The 17,034-nt window shown below is 50.5% G+C and overlaps 1 protein-coding gene across 7 annotated transcripts; it reads right to left on the reverse strand.

Annotated features, from left to right (window-relative positions):
- Positions 1–1,445: 1,445 nt before the first annotated feature.
- AQP7 (aquaporin 7) lies at positions 1,446–17,009 on the reverse strand. 7 transcript variants are annotated; one of them, XM_042964255.1, is made up of 8 exons: positions 16,717–17,009; positions 15,564–15,614; positions 11,623–11,740; positions 3,462–3,585; positions 2,959–3,042; positions 2,577–2,692; positions 2,163–2,380; positions 1,446–1,782 (listed from the first exon to the last, which is right to left on the reverse strand). In XM_042964255.1, exons 2-8 carry the CDS (start codon positions 15,587–15,589, stop codon positions 1,506–1,508), a joined length of 963 nt encoding a protein of 320 aa, XP_042820189.1. In that variant the 5' UTR covers positions 15,590–15,614; positions 16,717–17,009; the 3' UTR covers positions 1,446–1,505. The 7 variants fall into 7 exon arrangements, with proteins under 7 accessions (XP_042820189.1, XP_042820187.1, XP_015390525.2 ...); XM_042964253.1 differs by having other exon boundaries at positions 2,577–2,695; XM_015535039.2 differs by having other exon boundaries at positions 2,905–3,042; positions 16,717–17,008.
- Between the last annotated feature and the right edge of the window lie 25 nt (positions 17,010–17,034).

Below are 17,034 nucleotides of genomic sequence, written 5' to 3' on the forward strand. Positions count from 1 at the left end.
TCAGCCCTGACTCCTGCTGCGTCCTTACCCACTCCTTCTCCCAGTGCTAGCCCAAGGTCTTATGGCCTCTACCTCAGTATTTCTCAAATCCCCTTCCTCCCATCTGCTCCTCCTGGATTATTGCCTCTCACCACACTCCCTTGCAGGCTCCAATCTCCCCCTTTCCCAGCAGCTTGCACCCTGCAGCTCAGGCAGGCTTGCTAAGCCTCATCTCACCACGTTCCCATCTCCAGAATAAAGCCCAGCCTCCTTGCCTCCATCTCCTCAAACTACAAAGCGCAGCAACCAATCCCAGAAGGGACAACTCTTGTCCCCAACTCTGCTCTGCCTCCTCCTCTGGGAAGCCATCCCTGGCCCCCACCCTGAGACTGGGCTGTGAGCCCCCTCTGAGCCCCGCAGTCCCTTCTCTGCTGCTTATCTCCTTCCTCATGATAAATCATCTTCATTACCCTACACTCCTCAAAGGCAGAGACCCAGCCTCATCCACGTCAGCTTTTCCAGTGCCAAGGCAGGGCCTGCACACAGGAGGTGCTCAATAATTGTTGAAAGGCTGAATGGACAAACAATGACAGGAACCATGGATGATGCTACTTCTGGGCCCCAGAAAGCAGGGTGATTCCTGCTTGATCCCAGAGTGGGTGGGGATGCCCCACCTCCACCCAGCTTCTCCGTCTGTCCCACTGAATCCCATCCCACAAGGCCATTTCCTGTCTCTGCGCCTTTTGTAAGAACTTTCTTCTCTGCATCTTCCTTCTGACTCTGGAATTCCTTCATGTAGGAGAGTTCTGGCACCAGAACAAAAAAAGAGGAATCCAATCCCTTACCTGCTTTCAGTCTACATTAGGCATTTTCAAGGTAGGGGCTGATTTTGCCTCCAAGGGCAAGAACACTGATTCTTGGAAGGGGAAGACGAAAAAAAAATCTTACTCTTTTTTTGTATAAAGCACAGATATATATAAACCAATATATAGTATATCTGTGGTATTAAAATATCATGTGATTAAGAAAGAAAATGTCTAAAAGGCTTTTGAGGGGAGCAATAATGGAAAGAAATGGTTGAGAAACTCTGATCTACATGCTTGGACCTTGCTTTGTCTGGTCCAAGAACTAGCCAGAACTGAGGGAGAGTCTAGAGTCCTTCCCAGGGCATATCCAGGTATCCCCAGAGCTATTGTCCTTTCCCCCAAACCATCCCTTCCCTACCCTATGCCTGAAAGTCCACCATTCAGTGTCTGGCATCCTTTAATCTCCTCCTGTTCCTACTGGGGCCATAGTTTGGCGCTTCCTCCGTCCTCCCCCAGGGTGGGTGCCCCAGCTCCTAACCCTGGAAGGAATTAGAGGCCTCCCAGCTCTATACTGCAGTCTTGGGCTGCAGCACAACCCTGGAGTTCCTGGAAGAATCCAGGAGGGAAGCCCAACCACAGGAGGCACCCAGGACACGGGGGTGCCGCTGTGGGACAAGGCTTTCTTTATTGGGGTGGGGATAGGGTCACAAGTCACCTTACTTAGAAGTGCTCCAGGTGGATGGAGTCACTTAAGGGTGGGACAGTCCGGACTGAAGGTCTGTTGGCAGGAGACACAGAGACAGGGGTGGGGGTCGTAGGTGGGTTTGACATGGTCTTGGGCAACACGGGTGTTCTGCGGTCTTCATATTTCATGGAGTTCTCCAGTATCTGGGGCCTCCGTGGGATGCTGAAGCCAATGAAGACCAAGTAGACGATGGCACCTAAGTAGGCACCCAGGAGTGGTGCCACAACTGGCACCCACCACCAGTCCCTGGCCCTGCAGGCAAGAGACAGAGGGACCTGCTGAGAGGGCTGATGCCCGGGACAGCACCTGCATCCACTGAGGCTGAGACAGGGAGTAGGGGCTGAGAGTAGAGGAGTGACCCCTATTCTAGCCCAAAAATTGCCCCTGAGCCTGGGGCCCTGGTTAGCTTCAGCCTGATTCAGGGATTGAGCTGGTCTAGGACACGATTGACATTCAGTCCAGGAGCAGGATTTATATCAGTGCTGGTCTGGGGGAAAGCAGGGACCCACTTCTGTCTCCTCAGGCCACCGGGGAGTTCTGCAGGACTGTGGAGCTTCTCACATCACCCCCCACCCCTCCACATGCAGGGAACCCACAGAAAACTGGCAGGGATGGGTTGGTGAGGGAAGTACCTGAAAACCTGTATACCCCAGCCAGCAATGAAAGTGAAGAAGCGGGGAGGCAGGTCTCGGGATGGGTTCATGGCATATCCTGTGTTCATGCCCAGGGATAATCCAATGACAACAATGAGGATGCCAATCACCAGGGCCTGTGTCCCTTGCAGTGCTGGATTGTTCTCCTTGTCCGTGATGGCGAAGAGACATAGCTGGAGTATCCCTGTCACTATTACCTGGTGAGCAGACACTGTGGCAGCCACCTTGGGCCCTTAGCCAAGTCACAGAGCTTCAGCAACACCCCCAGCCCCAACCCACTGGCAGAGACCCCACCCAGAGTTCTTATCCTTTCTATTGTGAGGGCTGCCTGCCAGCCCCCGCTTCCTTAGGTAAGGAGGACTTGAGGAGGGGAACTCATACGGGATCACTGACCTCATCCAGGAAGCCCCTCCACAATGTCATGTGCTCAGGAAGATAGGTAGCAAAAATGCCAGCGGTAGCTGTGGGACCAGTCACTGTCAGATGTCCACCCGAAAATTGGATAATGGCTGCTGTGGAGACACAGACTGAGTGTGAACCTGCCACCAGCTAAACTCTACTGGATTCCCAGGAATAAGACTGTAGGACGGAGGGGTGGGGAGCACCTCCAAGGCTTTCTCTCTAGACATTTTCACAGGCCAAGACACTGGGTCTGTATCTGCCCATTTTTCAGAGGAGGAGGCTGAGGCCAGGGGTGGACAACTTAGGGCAAGACACTCACAGTAGAAGAGGCAGTAGATGGTGGCAGAAGCCAGGAAGGAACCCAGAAACTGACCCAGGATGTATACAGGAAACTTCTTCCAGGACATGCGGCCTAGCACACAGTTGGTGAAGGTTAAGGCTGCATTCATGTGGGCCCCTGCGGGAAGGGGCAGAAATGTCAAAGGTGTGAGAGAAGAGAGAAACAATAACAACAAATAATACAAAAGCAGCAATAACAATAATAGTAACAGCTAGTATCTATGGAGTGTACTAATTTAATCCTCACAAGGACCCTACGAGGCAGGGACCTCCACCTCCATTTCACCATTAAGGAAAGTGAGAGAGAAGTTAAATAACTTGGCTAAGTTGACCCAGCTAGTAACAATGGGGGGTCCAGGGCTCTGAAGAGTCTGGGCAGAGAGGGTCAGAAGAAAGAGGTTCAGGGTATTCTCCCTCCTGTGGGCTGGTGAGGATGGGTTCCGGCTGACTTGGGGAAGGGGCTGGCTAGAGGAGGGCAGGAGCAGTATACAGGGGACACCTGGCCTTGCTGATCAGATGGGGCCCAGGTTCACTCACCAGAGATGTTCCCTGCCATGTGCACTCCCATGGTGACTCCGAAGCCAAAACCCAAGTTGACACTGAGGTAGCTCCCAAATTTCTCTCCTAGAACCATATGGGCCACGGAGCCAAGGCCAAACACCTGTGAAGGAGTGCCTCTGAGGGGACCACCTGTCCAGAAGCCCCAACCTTACAGAAGGGCTCAGGCTCAGTTTGGGCTCCTCACCCCCATGCCCCAGGCCACCCTGCATTGCTTTTGGAGACCCTCTACCATGCCCTTGTCCTCCAGAAACTTCCTTCCCTGACTCCCCTTTAAGACCTGACCAGTGAGAGTTGGGTGGGGCTGTAAAAGGACCTGGGAGGGCAGTGGCAATGTCAGGGGCTCTTAAGGATACACCCTGGCCCCTGGGCCCCCAGACCACCTGAAGTTCAAGGAAAGGGGCAGGGCTTCGAGGAGGGCATGGCTGGTCTGGATCGAACCCCTCAGAATATCTCACACTTCAACCTAACCTGAAGGAAGTTTCTTCAAGAGATTTCCATACTCCATGCCTGTTCTCTGCCAGGACCCCATCCCCTACACACACATCAGCCCTGGAAGCTAGTGGGTGGGGTTCTATTCCTCTTGCCTCCAGCAACACTTCCATTGCTCTCAGGTGTCATTTCTGAACTTCTTGCTCTTGCCCATCCGTAACTGCTGGATCACCTCAAAGGATAACCCCTTAATTCCCCCCTTCACAAGATTAGAGGCCTGAAGCTAGGCTCTCACTCAACCTCCTGAAGTTCCTACCAGAATCTATATCTGCCTTCCCCTTCAGCTCTGGTTCCCATGCCCAGCTTCTCTGTCCCTTTGCAGATACCTCCCTCTTGCCATGACTGGCTCCCACAGACTTGGGACTCTTCCTTCCTAAAAGTAAACCTTCCTGCCTCAGCCCAGCCTGTCTAGCTATGGACTCCTGGACACCCTGTCCCTGTGTGGACCAAGCTCTGGGAAAGGACCCATTGACTGGCTCCTTTATCCTTTCCCTTGCTCTCCCTCTTCAAACTGGCTCCTGCTTCCACATGTCACGGACATGTGGACAAAGCTCTCTCCGAGGACTCCCACCTCCTGATTTCTTAAAGATCCCTTCAGTCATTATCCTACTTGACTTTGCTAATTTTGACCCTCTTAACCATTCTGTGCATCTGGAAAGTCCCTCCTTTTTGGCTTCTACAACAATCCTCCCCTGCCCTCCCCTCTCCTCCCTTCTCCTCCCTTCTCCTCTCCTCCCCTCCCCTCCCCTCCCCTCCCCTCCCCTCCCCTCCCCTCCCCTCCCCTCTCCTCTCCTCTCCTCTCCTCTCCTCTCCTCTCCTCTCCTCTCCTCTCCTCTCCTCTCCTCTCCTCTCCTCTCCTCTCTTACCTATACAGCCTCCCTCTCTATAGTTCCTTCCCACATTCTTCTTCTTTCATCTTCCTCGTGAATATGGATAACCCCAGGGCTCCATCCTTGGCCCCTTTCACGTCTCCTCAGTCACTCTTCCTGGGTCTTCTCACTAACTCTGTGGCTTCAGATATGCTTGATGCACTAAAACTCCTAAAACCTCCACCTAGCTAGGTCCTTATCTTCAAATACCCACTGGGAGTCTGGATTTTTCAAAGGCATCTCAGGCTCTATGTTGAAAGCTCACCATCTCTCAGAAAATGTTATCCTCATCCTATGCTCCCCATCCCAGTCGGCCAAGCCAGAAACTTGGCAGTCACAAATGAGAGCTTCCTTTCTGTCATTCCCCACAACCAGTCAGCACTGCTTACATTCTATCCCAGTCTTATCCAGCCTCTTCCTTGCAGCCAGAGTGACCTTTCTAACAGACAAAATCTGATCATGTCTGCCCCTTGTTCAAACATTCACTGTCTCCCCTCCATTTCTAGGATAAAGTCCAAACTCAATAGGCCACCATTTAATACCCTGTATAAATTATCCCTTCTGCCTCTCACTTTCATATCTGCTCCAATGTTCTCTATTTTCACCAGTAGTGTTACTACTAAATAATAATCATGTATTGAGTACTTACTGTGTGTCAGGCACTTGTAAGCAAGTTATATCTGTCACCTCCTTTAACCCTTACACTAATTTATATGTTAGGTGCTCTTGTTTTCCCCATTTGACAGATTTTCACCCAAATCCTAGAGAAGTTGAGTGGCTTGTCCAAGGTACACGTTCTGCACAGAATGAGCCCGGATTTGAATCTAGTCAGTCAGCTGTGCCAAATAACCTCAAGGCAAACAACCACATTGCTCCCTGTGTGCCTTGCTTTCTCTGCAATTTTGCATGTGCTCTTCCCTCTGCCTGAAATACCTGATCCCAGATTCTGAAAAATCAATACTGTACTTTAAAGTCACATTCAGGGGGGGCGCCTGAGTGGCTCAGTCGGTTAAGTGTCCGCCTTCAGCTCAGGTCATGATCTCACGGTTCATGAGTTTGAGCCCCGCGTCGGGCTCTGTGCTGAGAGCTCAGAGCCCGGAGCCCGCTTCAGATTCTGTGTCTCCCTCTGTCTGCCCCTCTGCTGCTTACACTCTGTCTCTCGCATTGTCTCAAAAGTAAATAAACATTAAAAAAAATAATAATAAAGTCACATTCAGATGGCACCTCCTTTGAAAATTCCGTGTATTTTAGATATGTTGTCTCTGAGGGATCTATAGCTATCCAGGCTGCTGGAAATGGGAATCTCGATCTGTGTCATCCAATATGATGACCACCAGCCACATATGGCTATTAAGTGCTTAGCATGTGGCTAGTTCAAATTGAGATCTGTTCTAAGTGTAAAGTGCACACCAGATTTCAAAGACTTATTAGGAAAAAGAGAATATAGAGTATCTTATTAATAATTTTATATCAGGGCGCCTGAGTGGCTCAGTTAGATGAGCATCTGACTTCGGCTCAGGTCATGATCTCACAGTTTCTTGAATTCAAGCGCCACTTCTGACTCACTGTTGTCAGTGCAGAGCATGCTTTGGATCCTCTGTCCCCCTCTCTCTGCCCCTCCCCTGCTTGCACCCTCACTCTCTCTTCTCAAAAATAAACGTTTAAAAAAATTTTTTAAATGTTTTATTATTTATGTTTGAGAGAGAAAGAGTGAGCATGAGCAGGGGAGGGGAGGGGCAGAGAGAGAGGGAGACACAGAATCTGAAGCCGCTCCAGGCCCTGAGCTGTCAGCACAGAGCTTGACGTCGGCTCAAACTCACGAACCGCAAGATCATGACCTGAGCCGAAGTCACACACTTAACTGACTGAGCCACCCAGGCGCCCCAAACATTTTTTTTTTAATTATACTGATTACATGTTGAACTGGTAATATTTTGGATATATGGATTAAATACATTAATTATTCAAATTAATTTCACCTATTGATTTTTACCTCTTTAATGTGGCTACTAGAAAATTTTTAATTACATATATGACTCATATTATATTTCCCTTGCAGAATTGTGTTCTAGAGTTTTTGAAAAAGAAAACCTGGAGAATTGTGGACACGGAGGCTATAGTTGAAGCCATCAGGGAGGATGAAGGTGAGAGGTCAGTTGAGGGCTGAACCTAGAGCTGCACATGGGATGGCATTAGAAACCCCAGTTGGAACAGGTGTTGAAATGACAGAAGAACAAAGGGAGAATGTGCCCTAGACACCAGCGAGAAGCTGAGTTTCCCAAGGAGAGTGTGGTCCCCATGGTCATATGCAGCCTCTGGGTCAAGTGCATGAAGGCCTGAAAAGTATCCCTTTGGATGTGACAGTCCAACAGTCAGTAGTAATGTGGTGAGCACTGCCTCATCAGGCCATGGGAACAGAAACGGGGTCCCAGAGATTGAGAGGTGAGTGGGTGGTGAAGAAGAGTTGAAGGGTACCCATGTAGACATCTGTTTGAGAACCTGCCTGAGAAGGGAGAGAGGGAGAGCATGATAATTGAAGGGGCTCACGGAGGGGAAGAGAGAAATGTTTTGTGTTGTGCTGGTTTAGGGAGAGAGACTTCAGTATGTTAAAGATGAGAGAGGGAGACGCTGAAGATGGAAGGGAAGGAAAAGGATGGAGCAAAGTACCTGAGTAGACTGGAGGGTGAGACTGGTGCAGGAGCGGAGGGCTCCACAAGGGAGGGGCCCACCCTTGTCAAGAGGGAGATATGTGGATTCACAGGTAAATGGAGTCTGGTGCTGCAGGGACAGGTGGGTGAGGAGCCGGACACAGGAAACCCGCCTGATGGTTTTCTCTGCCAAGCTACAAATCAGCCATTTGCTGATTTAAAAAAAAAAAAAAAAAAAAAAGATGGGGCGCCTGGGTGGCTCAGTCGGTTAAGCATCCGACTTCAGCTCACGTCACGATCTCGCGGTCCGTGAGTTCGAGCCCCGCGTCGGGCTCTGTGCTGACAGCTCAGAGCCTGGAGCCTGCTTCCGATTCTGTGTCTCCCTCTCTCTCTGCACCTCCCCCGTTCATGCTCTGTCTCTCTCTGTCCCAAAAATAAATAAACGTTAAAAAAAAAAATTTTTTTTTAAAAGAAAGAAAGAAAGAAAGAAAGAAAAGAAAAGAAAAAGAAAAAAGGCAGAGTACAAAGCAGCATTGGGAAAGTCTGAGAAAAAGTGAAATAGCCCAGGGGCGTCTGAGTGGCTCAGTCAGTTGAGTGTCCAATTCTTGATTTCACCTCATGGTTCGTGAGTTCGAGTGCCACATCAGGCTCCACGCTGACAGTGCAGAGCCTGCTTGGGATTCCCTGGCTCTCTACCCCTCCCCCACTTGTGCATGCGCTCGTGCCCTGCCCCCTCTCAATTTAAATAAGTAAACTTAAAAAAAATGAAATATCCTGGATAGGGTAGGGAAAAGGCAGTTGAGCAGGGCCACGTGGGTCCCTCAAGAGCTCCATGACAGGTGCAAGGGAGCCCAGGAGCAGGCTGACTTAGGACAAGGGTAGGATGAGGCAGGAGAGGACAGGAACACATGGGGCGGGGGGGGGGGGGGGGGGGTGGGAGACTGAGGCCAGGACAGGCTGACAGGCTTGAGGAAGGTCAGGAGGTACATGGACTGGAGCAGGCATGAAGAGTCTGAAAACTGAGGGTCCGCATTTCCAAGTAGGAGCTCAAAACCATTTGCTAAAAATAATGAATGAGTGAATAAACTCCACATGATTTCCTCCGTCAGGGTTTTCAATTGGCAGTCCATGGGCCAGTCCATCCGGAACACATGTTTTGTTTGGGTGATCTGGGTTTGACGACCAGAGGTTTCAGCCTCCCTTGACAAATCAGAAGCTCTGGCAGCTCTGGCCTTCATCCCGCCCTGCGTGCCAGCAGTCAGCTAGAATAGTAGCAGCCACGCCTTTGCACAGGTCAGCACTCTGCACTTAGCCCCAGTTCCTGCCACTGTGTGTTGATTCTCTGGCCCCCATAGCATGTAAGTTTGCAACTCCTGCCTTATGGCTCATATCAAGAGCTGTTTTTCCAGGGCCCTAATGGCCCAGCCCCTCTTCTCCCTGGTCAGTGAATGTAGCCCAGCCCCGTTCAAGGCCAGCCCTGAGCACAACATCCCCAGAGGCTGTAGAGTGGAACTGAGTGGAATGGTCCACCTCCCTCATCCTGGCTGCAGTAAATGGGGCCCAAGGTCATACTAGCTTTTCTGGCAAAACTTTTGCCCTGATGACTCACTGAGCTTCTGATAACTGAAAAAGCTTCCCCACTTCTTGGCACAGGCCCAACAACTGAAAATAAGAACACAATGTCCTATATGAGCTTAAACCTCACAGAGTTCTTTTATAAACGTTATTTCCCTTCAATCCTCACAGCTAATCTGCCTGGCAAATGTTTTGGCTCCCATTCTACAGATGGGGAAACTGGGGCCCAGAGACTGCCAAAAGCCCAAAAGTGAGGGCCTTACCTCAGCTGGAGGGAATTAACAAACCAGGGTGTTAGAAATCCTGCTGTAGTAAGTTAAGGAACAGAGAGAAAATAGAGATTAAGGGTCACACTGTGATATTAGGTTGCATTGGATTTAATCCTAACTTAAAATGTGACTTTGGACAAATAATTTAGTCTCAGAGCCTCAGTTTTCCCATCTGTTAAATGGAGATAATAATAGAACTTCCCTCACAGGGTTGCTGTGAGGATTTGAGAAGATACAGTATGTAAGGGGCTTGGCATCATCATGCCTGGCATGCAGTAGGTACTCAATAATAATCTCAATAAAGGGAAGACAAGCAGGGGCACAGGAAGGCATTGGTGCATGTGAGTGGTGCCTGCTTCTCCTAAGAGCTCTCTGAGGAGGCACCCTCCTACCTCCATGGTTCCAAGGTTTAACAACCCTCATGAGGCTGGAATGTTTTGTCATGAATAGATGACTTTGTCCTGGATTAAGGCTGGACACCGTCCAGCTGCTGTCTTCACAGCTCAGAAGTCAAAGCAGGAGGGCAGGTAACAGGGGAAGGGAAGAGGACAGGAGACAGGGAGAGGAAAGCAGTTGAGAACACTTATCGTGACAAGAGACTAGCACATATGTCCTACATGTGTACTGGGTATCTGCCACCTCAATGTTAGTGTCACATTTACCAACAAGGAAGCTAAATTTCTAAACAGTCAAGATACTTATAGAAGACCACACAGCTAGAAGATAGCAGAGCCAGGACTCAAACAGCTCCACAGCCCATAAAGGTCCGATTCAACACACATACTAACTGAGAAGACAGACTTAGCCGTGGAGAGGCCTGCCCAGGGCCAGCTGGTGACTCAGTGACAGAATCAGGATTCTTATGTCTAGAGGCTCCTGTGCTCCATGGGCCACACCATCTCCTACACTGGCTCAACGCACACACACTCATAGCCACACAACCAGTTGTACTCATACTCACATGCACACACTCAGGGACACTCTCTCTCACCCCCACTTCCTCTGACATGCTCCTGACTGCCTTTGCTTTCCTTCCCAGAGCCACCCCTTCTTTTCATGAACCTGGGCCTGCCATAAAGTCCAGACAGGCATGGCTACAGCTCCAGGGAAGAGGCTGTCTGCTGTAGATGGTAGAGCTGAAGCAGGTGGAGAGAGGGAGTTTCTAAGAAACCTCACATCCCACCTACAAGTCTGGTTTCTGTCCCATCATCTACTCAAAGAGCCCTTGTCAAGGTCCCTAGTGACCTCCCAGTTACCAATCCCTATAGACCCTTATCAGTGGTCATTTTCTCTGGCCCATATGTAGGCCTCCCACTGCTGACCACCCACTCCTGTGGACCCTACCTTCCCCCCCTTGTCCTCTCACCTCTCTGGCCACTCCTCCTCAGGCTTCTTTGTGAAATGCTCCTCTTCAGGTTTCTATCCTCAACTTATCTTTTTTTTTTCCCTCTTTCTATACACTGTCACTGGACAGTTCTATAAACACCATGCATATTCTGATCAGCTCTAACTCCTTACTTCCAGCTCAAGTCCCTCTTTTGAGCTCCAGACCTCTATATCCAACCACCCCCCAGATGTCTCCACAGGCACCTCACCTGATCACACCCAAACTGACCTCACTTTTGGCCCTGTAGCAGGCTCCGGACTCCAGAATGATCCTCCTTGGCATTTACCCCTCATCTGCTACTTGGAAAATCTCAATTCTTTCTCAGCTCCCTCAACGTGTCCTTTCTTCTCCATCCCTGGACTGGTCACCACCATTTCTCTATCCAAGGTCAATAGCCTCCTAACTGCTTCCCCTCCCACCAGCTTTGCCCATTCTGCTGAGACTCCACACTGCACACCGAACCATCTTCTAAAATCTAAATCTGAACACATCACAACCCTGCTTGAGAACCTTCTGTGTATCCTCACTGCCCTCAGCATTAATTCTCAAAGCATGACCCTCGATAACACTTCTCTCCAATCTCTGTACTCCTTGTTTCCCTTCTTCCCGTTTCCAGCCATGCCCCCTGATACCTGCTCCCCCAGCCCATAGTTTTGTTCTGCCTTCACATCCTTTGATCCCTTTCTTTCCCAAAAAGATGGTGAGAAAGACAGAGCTCCTCCTACCTTTCCTATCCTTCTTTAGCTCCCAGCTCCAAGACTGAATAACAGACAATGTGACCCAGGGGTCAGTGGTGGGGAGGGGGCATGGATTGCCTCCACTGAACCTCACCCTCCTGAGGTCCTGGGGTTCATGTCCCTTCCTCAGAGCCCACCCACCCTGTGCCACCCACCCACTCACCATCATGACATATGTGCTCATGAACTCCGCCAGGAACTCTCGCACCATCTCCTTTTGCATTATTGCTTGCATCTTTGTTACCACAGGTGACGAGACCATCTTGGAGTTGCGGGTAGACCTGGAGCAGCAGCCCAAGCCCGTGGGTAGGAAAGAGGCCCAAGTGCACTCACTGCCCATGGGCCCTTCAACTCATAGCTGAGTTAATAGGTAACCCAGAGGTTACCCACACACACCTCCTCTTGCCCTGGTCAGCTGGTACAGCTGGGATCAGAGACAACTGAGAGCCACAGGGATGTAGCCTGGGAAGGGTGCACCAATGAGGCCATTTTGCAAAGAGGGCAGTGGGGAGCCAAAAAGTGTCATCTGTGGTGCCAGTGAGTCTCAGAGGAGAAGCAGATGGGAGAGGGCAGGCAGAAAAGTCGAGCTCAGCTGTCCATCTATCTGTCTACCTGCCTATCTGCAGGAGCCAAAGCTCTGGGAACACAGGCCAGGCATCAGGCAGGACCTGTCAATAGGGAGATACTCCACAAACAACACACGGTGTAGCAAAGTCTGCTCAGGGTGCTATAAACAGCCCTGAGGCCTGAAACGTACATTAGGTTCTGCCAGAGGTGAAAGTATCTGCAAAGTGCACCGGGCCTTTGCAATGGGCTCAACACAATCAGACGTCTGTGAGTGAATGAATGAATGAACAAATGAAAGAGAGGAGAGAGGAAAGGAGGGACCGGATCTTCTCCCCTGTGGTATGTTCAGTGCCTAGCACAGTGCCAAATGCAGAGCAGTTGTGCAATATATATTGTCAAATGAATGACAACTGAGGAATCCATCTGTCTTACTCTCCACTAGATCCTCAGAACTTCCTACAATGCCTGGCACATGGTAGATACTTGATAAATATTTGTTTAATAAATGCATGGTTGGATGGATAGATAGACAAAAAAGTGAGTTACAGGCCCCATTATCTGTTGGAGGTGGGGTAGAGACCTCTGGTTTGGGGAAGGAGATGGAGTCTAGAGGCTAAAGAAGAAGAGGAGGGGTACAGATACCTTTAAGTGTGGCCTTAGTGCTTGTTCAGACTGGTGTCCCTCCCCATGCTGAATGCCTGAAGCTGACACCAGCCCCTCAGCTACCTCATCTTGCTAGGGATAGCAACATCACCCCCTACTCCTCCCCGGGCTTCCTGAAATTTCCCTGGCCTCACAGCAGCACAGATTAAGTAGAGGGAGTAAGAAATGTAAGTCAGGCATGAATAAAACAACTTCCACTTTTATGGCTGAGACCCTATGTTCAATCTCACCCACCCCAGTCCTTGTTCTGTCCTTACTCCAGGGAAATAAATCAAGGGCTGAGTATATGGAGGGAGATATAGAGTTGCATGGACAATTTACTGGCTCCATCCAACTCCAGCTTGCATGCAGCATCATTTGGGGGTCTCCTTGCCCCTATAACCAGCCAGGCAGGGACCCAAGAAGGTCCTGGGAAAGTACCACAAAGGTAGTGGAGAAGTGACAGAGCAGGAAGCCAAGGACACCAAGAGAATTTTAGAACCCTGGCCCCATCCTCCCCACCACATGGCAGGCAGGACACAGTAAGCAATAAATAAATAACCACCAACCAGCTACTGACCTAGAAATCTACCAAATGCCTGCTATGTTCAAGCATTGTAGTAAAGAACATTATCATGATCCCTGCTCTCAGGAAGAAAAACAATTAAGTAATTGCTATAAAGTGTGAGGACTGTTGCCACAGGTGAAGGGGGGCACTACTGGATTGCAGAGAGGAAGCAAACAACCTAGAGGTGGGGGTAGGAGGGTTTCCCACAGGAAAGGAAACAGGTCAAAAATGGAAGGCTGGCCAGATGAAGGAGCATCAGGGGAGGCAGGGGAAAGTTCAAGGCATCAGAATAGCATGGCAGAGGCTTGCAGCAAAGGACTGTGTGATGTAGAGAGGAACTCCCCAAGAATGAGCTGGCCAGAGAGAGGAGAGAAAGTGGCATGAGGTGGGTAGAGATGGCAGAAGGCCTAATGGTCCGTGTTAGGGGGTGTGAACTCGACCCAGAGAGCCATGGGGTTTGGTGGAAGATTTAAGCAGGAGCACTGCCTCCTCTATGGAGGCTGGGATGAGGGAGCAGGAGTGGGAGTGTGGTGAGCAATCAGGAAGCTTCTGCCACAGACAGCCTGAGCAGAGATGGCAGCCTGAGCCAAGAAGGTGCCATGGAGATTAGAAAACAGTGAAAATGACACACTTAGGGTTTAACTGAAGAGGAGAATGGAGAGAGAAGAGATGACCTTCGGGTTTAGGAAGAGCAGCAGAATGACAAGCGAGGTGCAGGAGAGAAGCTGCAGCCTTAGGCAGGAGTATGAGGAGTCTGTTCCGGCCATGTTAACTTTGAAGAGCCTGCTAGACATTTAGGCAGAAATGGCCTATAAGGAGGCAGCTGGTCATGTAGTCTTATTTAGAGATACACATCCAGAGGCCACCAAATCATCTGATCCCTGGCCATAGATGAGGCCAAGGAGAGGATAGAGAATGAGAAAAGGGCATCTGAGAAAAGTGGCCTACAAACTGAGAAGCTAACAGCAAACCAGATAATTACCCACGTGATATCTGCTGACCGAGGTGCTAAATAGCTAATAAACTCACCAACCAACCCTTCAACTTACTAATTAATCTAGCAGCTTAGCCAACTAACTGTCCTGTTCACCAGCTCATTTAATTATCTAATCAACCAAACACATAAACCAGCCAGGCCTCAGCGGTACAGAATACAAACCCAGTCTCCAACCTTGGATCACTCCATCTAATGGTTCTGATGGATAAGGGATAACAGCAGCACCATCAGAGGCCCAGGGTGGGAGAGGTGAGGCCTGCAGACACTTTTGAGGAGTGGACAGGGTGGGGCCTAAAGTGCCTGTGAGGGAGTAGAGTAGTGGTAGAAAGAATGGTGGGAGGGAGAACATTCTAGATATTTTAGGAGATGGGACTAGATGTGAGATATGGGGGAGACAGAAGTGTCAAGGACAAACAAGGTCTTGACTTCTGGCTTAAGCAATAGAGAAGGGGATCCTTGGCTGAGTTGAGACCACAGGAGGAGTCAGCTTGGGATATGGAGGTTGTTTTCAACTGGGACTGAGTTGCCTGTGGAACTCACTTGGAAACAGTATCTGAAGCCCCAGAGAGAACCCAGCACAAAGGGGAGCCATTCATTCTCTCTATCCAAGGGTGCACAAATATCCCTGCTCCTGTGCTGGCAGGCAGTGATGAAATGTAATAAGCAAGTACATTTGTGTGTCAGGAGGTAGTATGGCCTATGGGGATAAACAGAGCAAGGGAAAGGGGGTGGGGTATGATTTTAAATAGGGCAGTTGGGGTAAGCCTCACTGAGAAGGTAGCAGACATGAGGAGGTGAGGGAAGAGCATTTCAGGCAGAGGGGAAATCCCAGAAGGACTCTGAGCATGTTTAAAGGAAAGGAAAGGAGGTCATTGTGACTGGGGTTGGGGAGAGCAGGGATGGAGTGGGGGAAGGTCAGAGAGGAAACTGGGACTAGGTAGGCAGGGCCTTGGCCATTGCAAGGGCTTTGGTTTTTATTGTACTCTAAAGATCTGAGCCTGTGAGGGTGAGAGGCAGTGAGTTCAGTTCAGTTGAGCACCACCTACATAAAGGCAGTTGGAACCCCCTCACCAGCCCCTTGACCCTCACCCAGGTCTTTCTGAGCCTCCCTCACCCAAGGGCCCAGCCCAGGGTCCGGCTGGGAGAGGTCTTTCTTCTGAGACTCCTGACCCGGGGTGGGGGTGGGGGGATGGGGGATGGGTAGGAGTTGTGGGAAGGAGGCCTCAGCTGCCATGAGGGAGAGGCTGGGAGTAGGGCAGGAAGGGCACAGGGATGTGCTGGGAGGGTGGGGGATGGGTGGCTGGAGGAGGAGAATGGGTGGAGTGCTTACCGTCTCTTCCTATCTGATTCAGCCATGTTCTGTCTTTGAGATTTTTAGATGCTGTGGAGCCAAAGAGAGGTCATTAGGACTGGGGTGTGGGGGCACAGAACTTGGCCCCACATTCTCATCAGACCTCAACCTCCTAGGGGAGAAGCCACAGGGACAGGTCCTGCCGGTTCCAATCTCTCAACTCAGCCAAGCTGACAAAGAGAAGTGTGGACGTGCCTTAGCCAATGGGGAAAGGCCCTGCAGTCCCACCCCTTCTACCCATGCTGGCCTCAGGACCCCTGGACTAGGCCCTTCCTGGGTCCTCCTGACTTTCTCCACTGTCCAAAGTGGAGATGCCCACAGCCTCCCCTCAGTGGCTCCACCCTCACATATGTGGGTATTATTGCTTTTAGTCTAACCTCTTGCTGCTGACTTAAATTCCGATTTTCCAGGGACTTTTCCTTTTACATACACACACACACACACACACACACACACACAATATGAGGTCCTAAGAATTCATTTAGTCCATTCTTCTAACTCAGAACCAAGTCTACCCTCTTACCTTTCCTGAAAATTCCCCTGTGTATTCCCATTTTCCACCCGAATGACCACACAAATGTAACCCTTGAGTTTCCCCATCCTGGAAGTCCCCCTTGTTCTCTAGCCAAATTCCCTCTAGCAGTTGCACAAGTTGACATCCCTAGCCCTGACTGCAGACACCCTCCAGCCCCAGCCCCAGCTTCTCAAGAGGGAACTCCAAGGGGAGAAACCACTCCAGCAAAGCCAGCAATCAAGCCGTATCTCTGATATTCTCCCTTCTGCTTTGGTCCAGTGTTTGCTTTCCATGGTCTCCTTATCCTCCAGCCAGCACTCCATTGACAGCCCAGCCCTACATACCCTCCCAACCTCTGCTGCGCTGCTGGTCCTCCCAACAGTCAATTTACAAGTAAGGAAGCTAAAGCCCAGAAAGAGTGTGTGACATGCCTATGTCACACAGCAACTCAGGACTAAACCAGAACAAACATCCTGGCTTTCAACTCCCAGCTGGAGTTGCTTCCCCCAGACAGTCCCATGGTCACCTCCTCCCCATACAGTCCCCAGGAAGTGGCACTCTGAGACCTGGGCCCCAGGGAAGGCCCCCTGTCCCAGTCCTGCTTGGAGCCCGACTCACTCTGCTAAAGCGTCCACATTGGGGGCTTCTTGGTTATAGCAAGCTTTGGTCTTATTTCTCCATGACTGTCCCAGGCTCTGGCTGCACCCGCAGCTGGGGCTCCACTGCCCTGTGTCCAAAGTCTAGAGCCCGCCTCTCAGCCCTCCTTAGGTGACCCCACGTACTGCTTTGCTCTGCTCCTCCAGGGGAGAAGTCAGTGGGGCAGGGGTTTGGCCCAAACCGCTTGGGCCAAGTCCAGACACACTGCCCAAAATAGCATCCCTTCTCTGGCCAGCGGCGCCACAGAGACCAGGTTCTGAGGCAGCCTTTGTGAGGTCA

The sequence above is a fragment of the Panthera tigris genome, chromosome D4, assembly GCF_018350195.1.
Source record: "Panthera tigris isolate Pti1 chromosome D4, P.tigris_Pti1_mat1.1, whole genome shotgun sequence".
Taxonomy (NCBI): domain Eukaryota; kingdom Metazoa; phylum Chordata; class Mammalia; order Carnivora; family Felidae; genus Panthera; species Panthera tigris.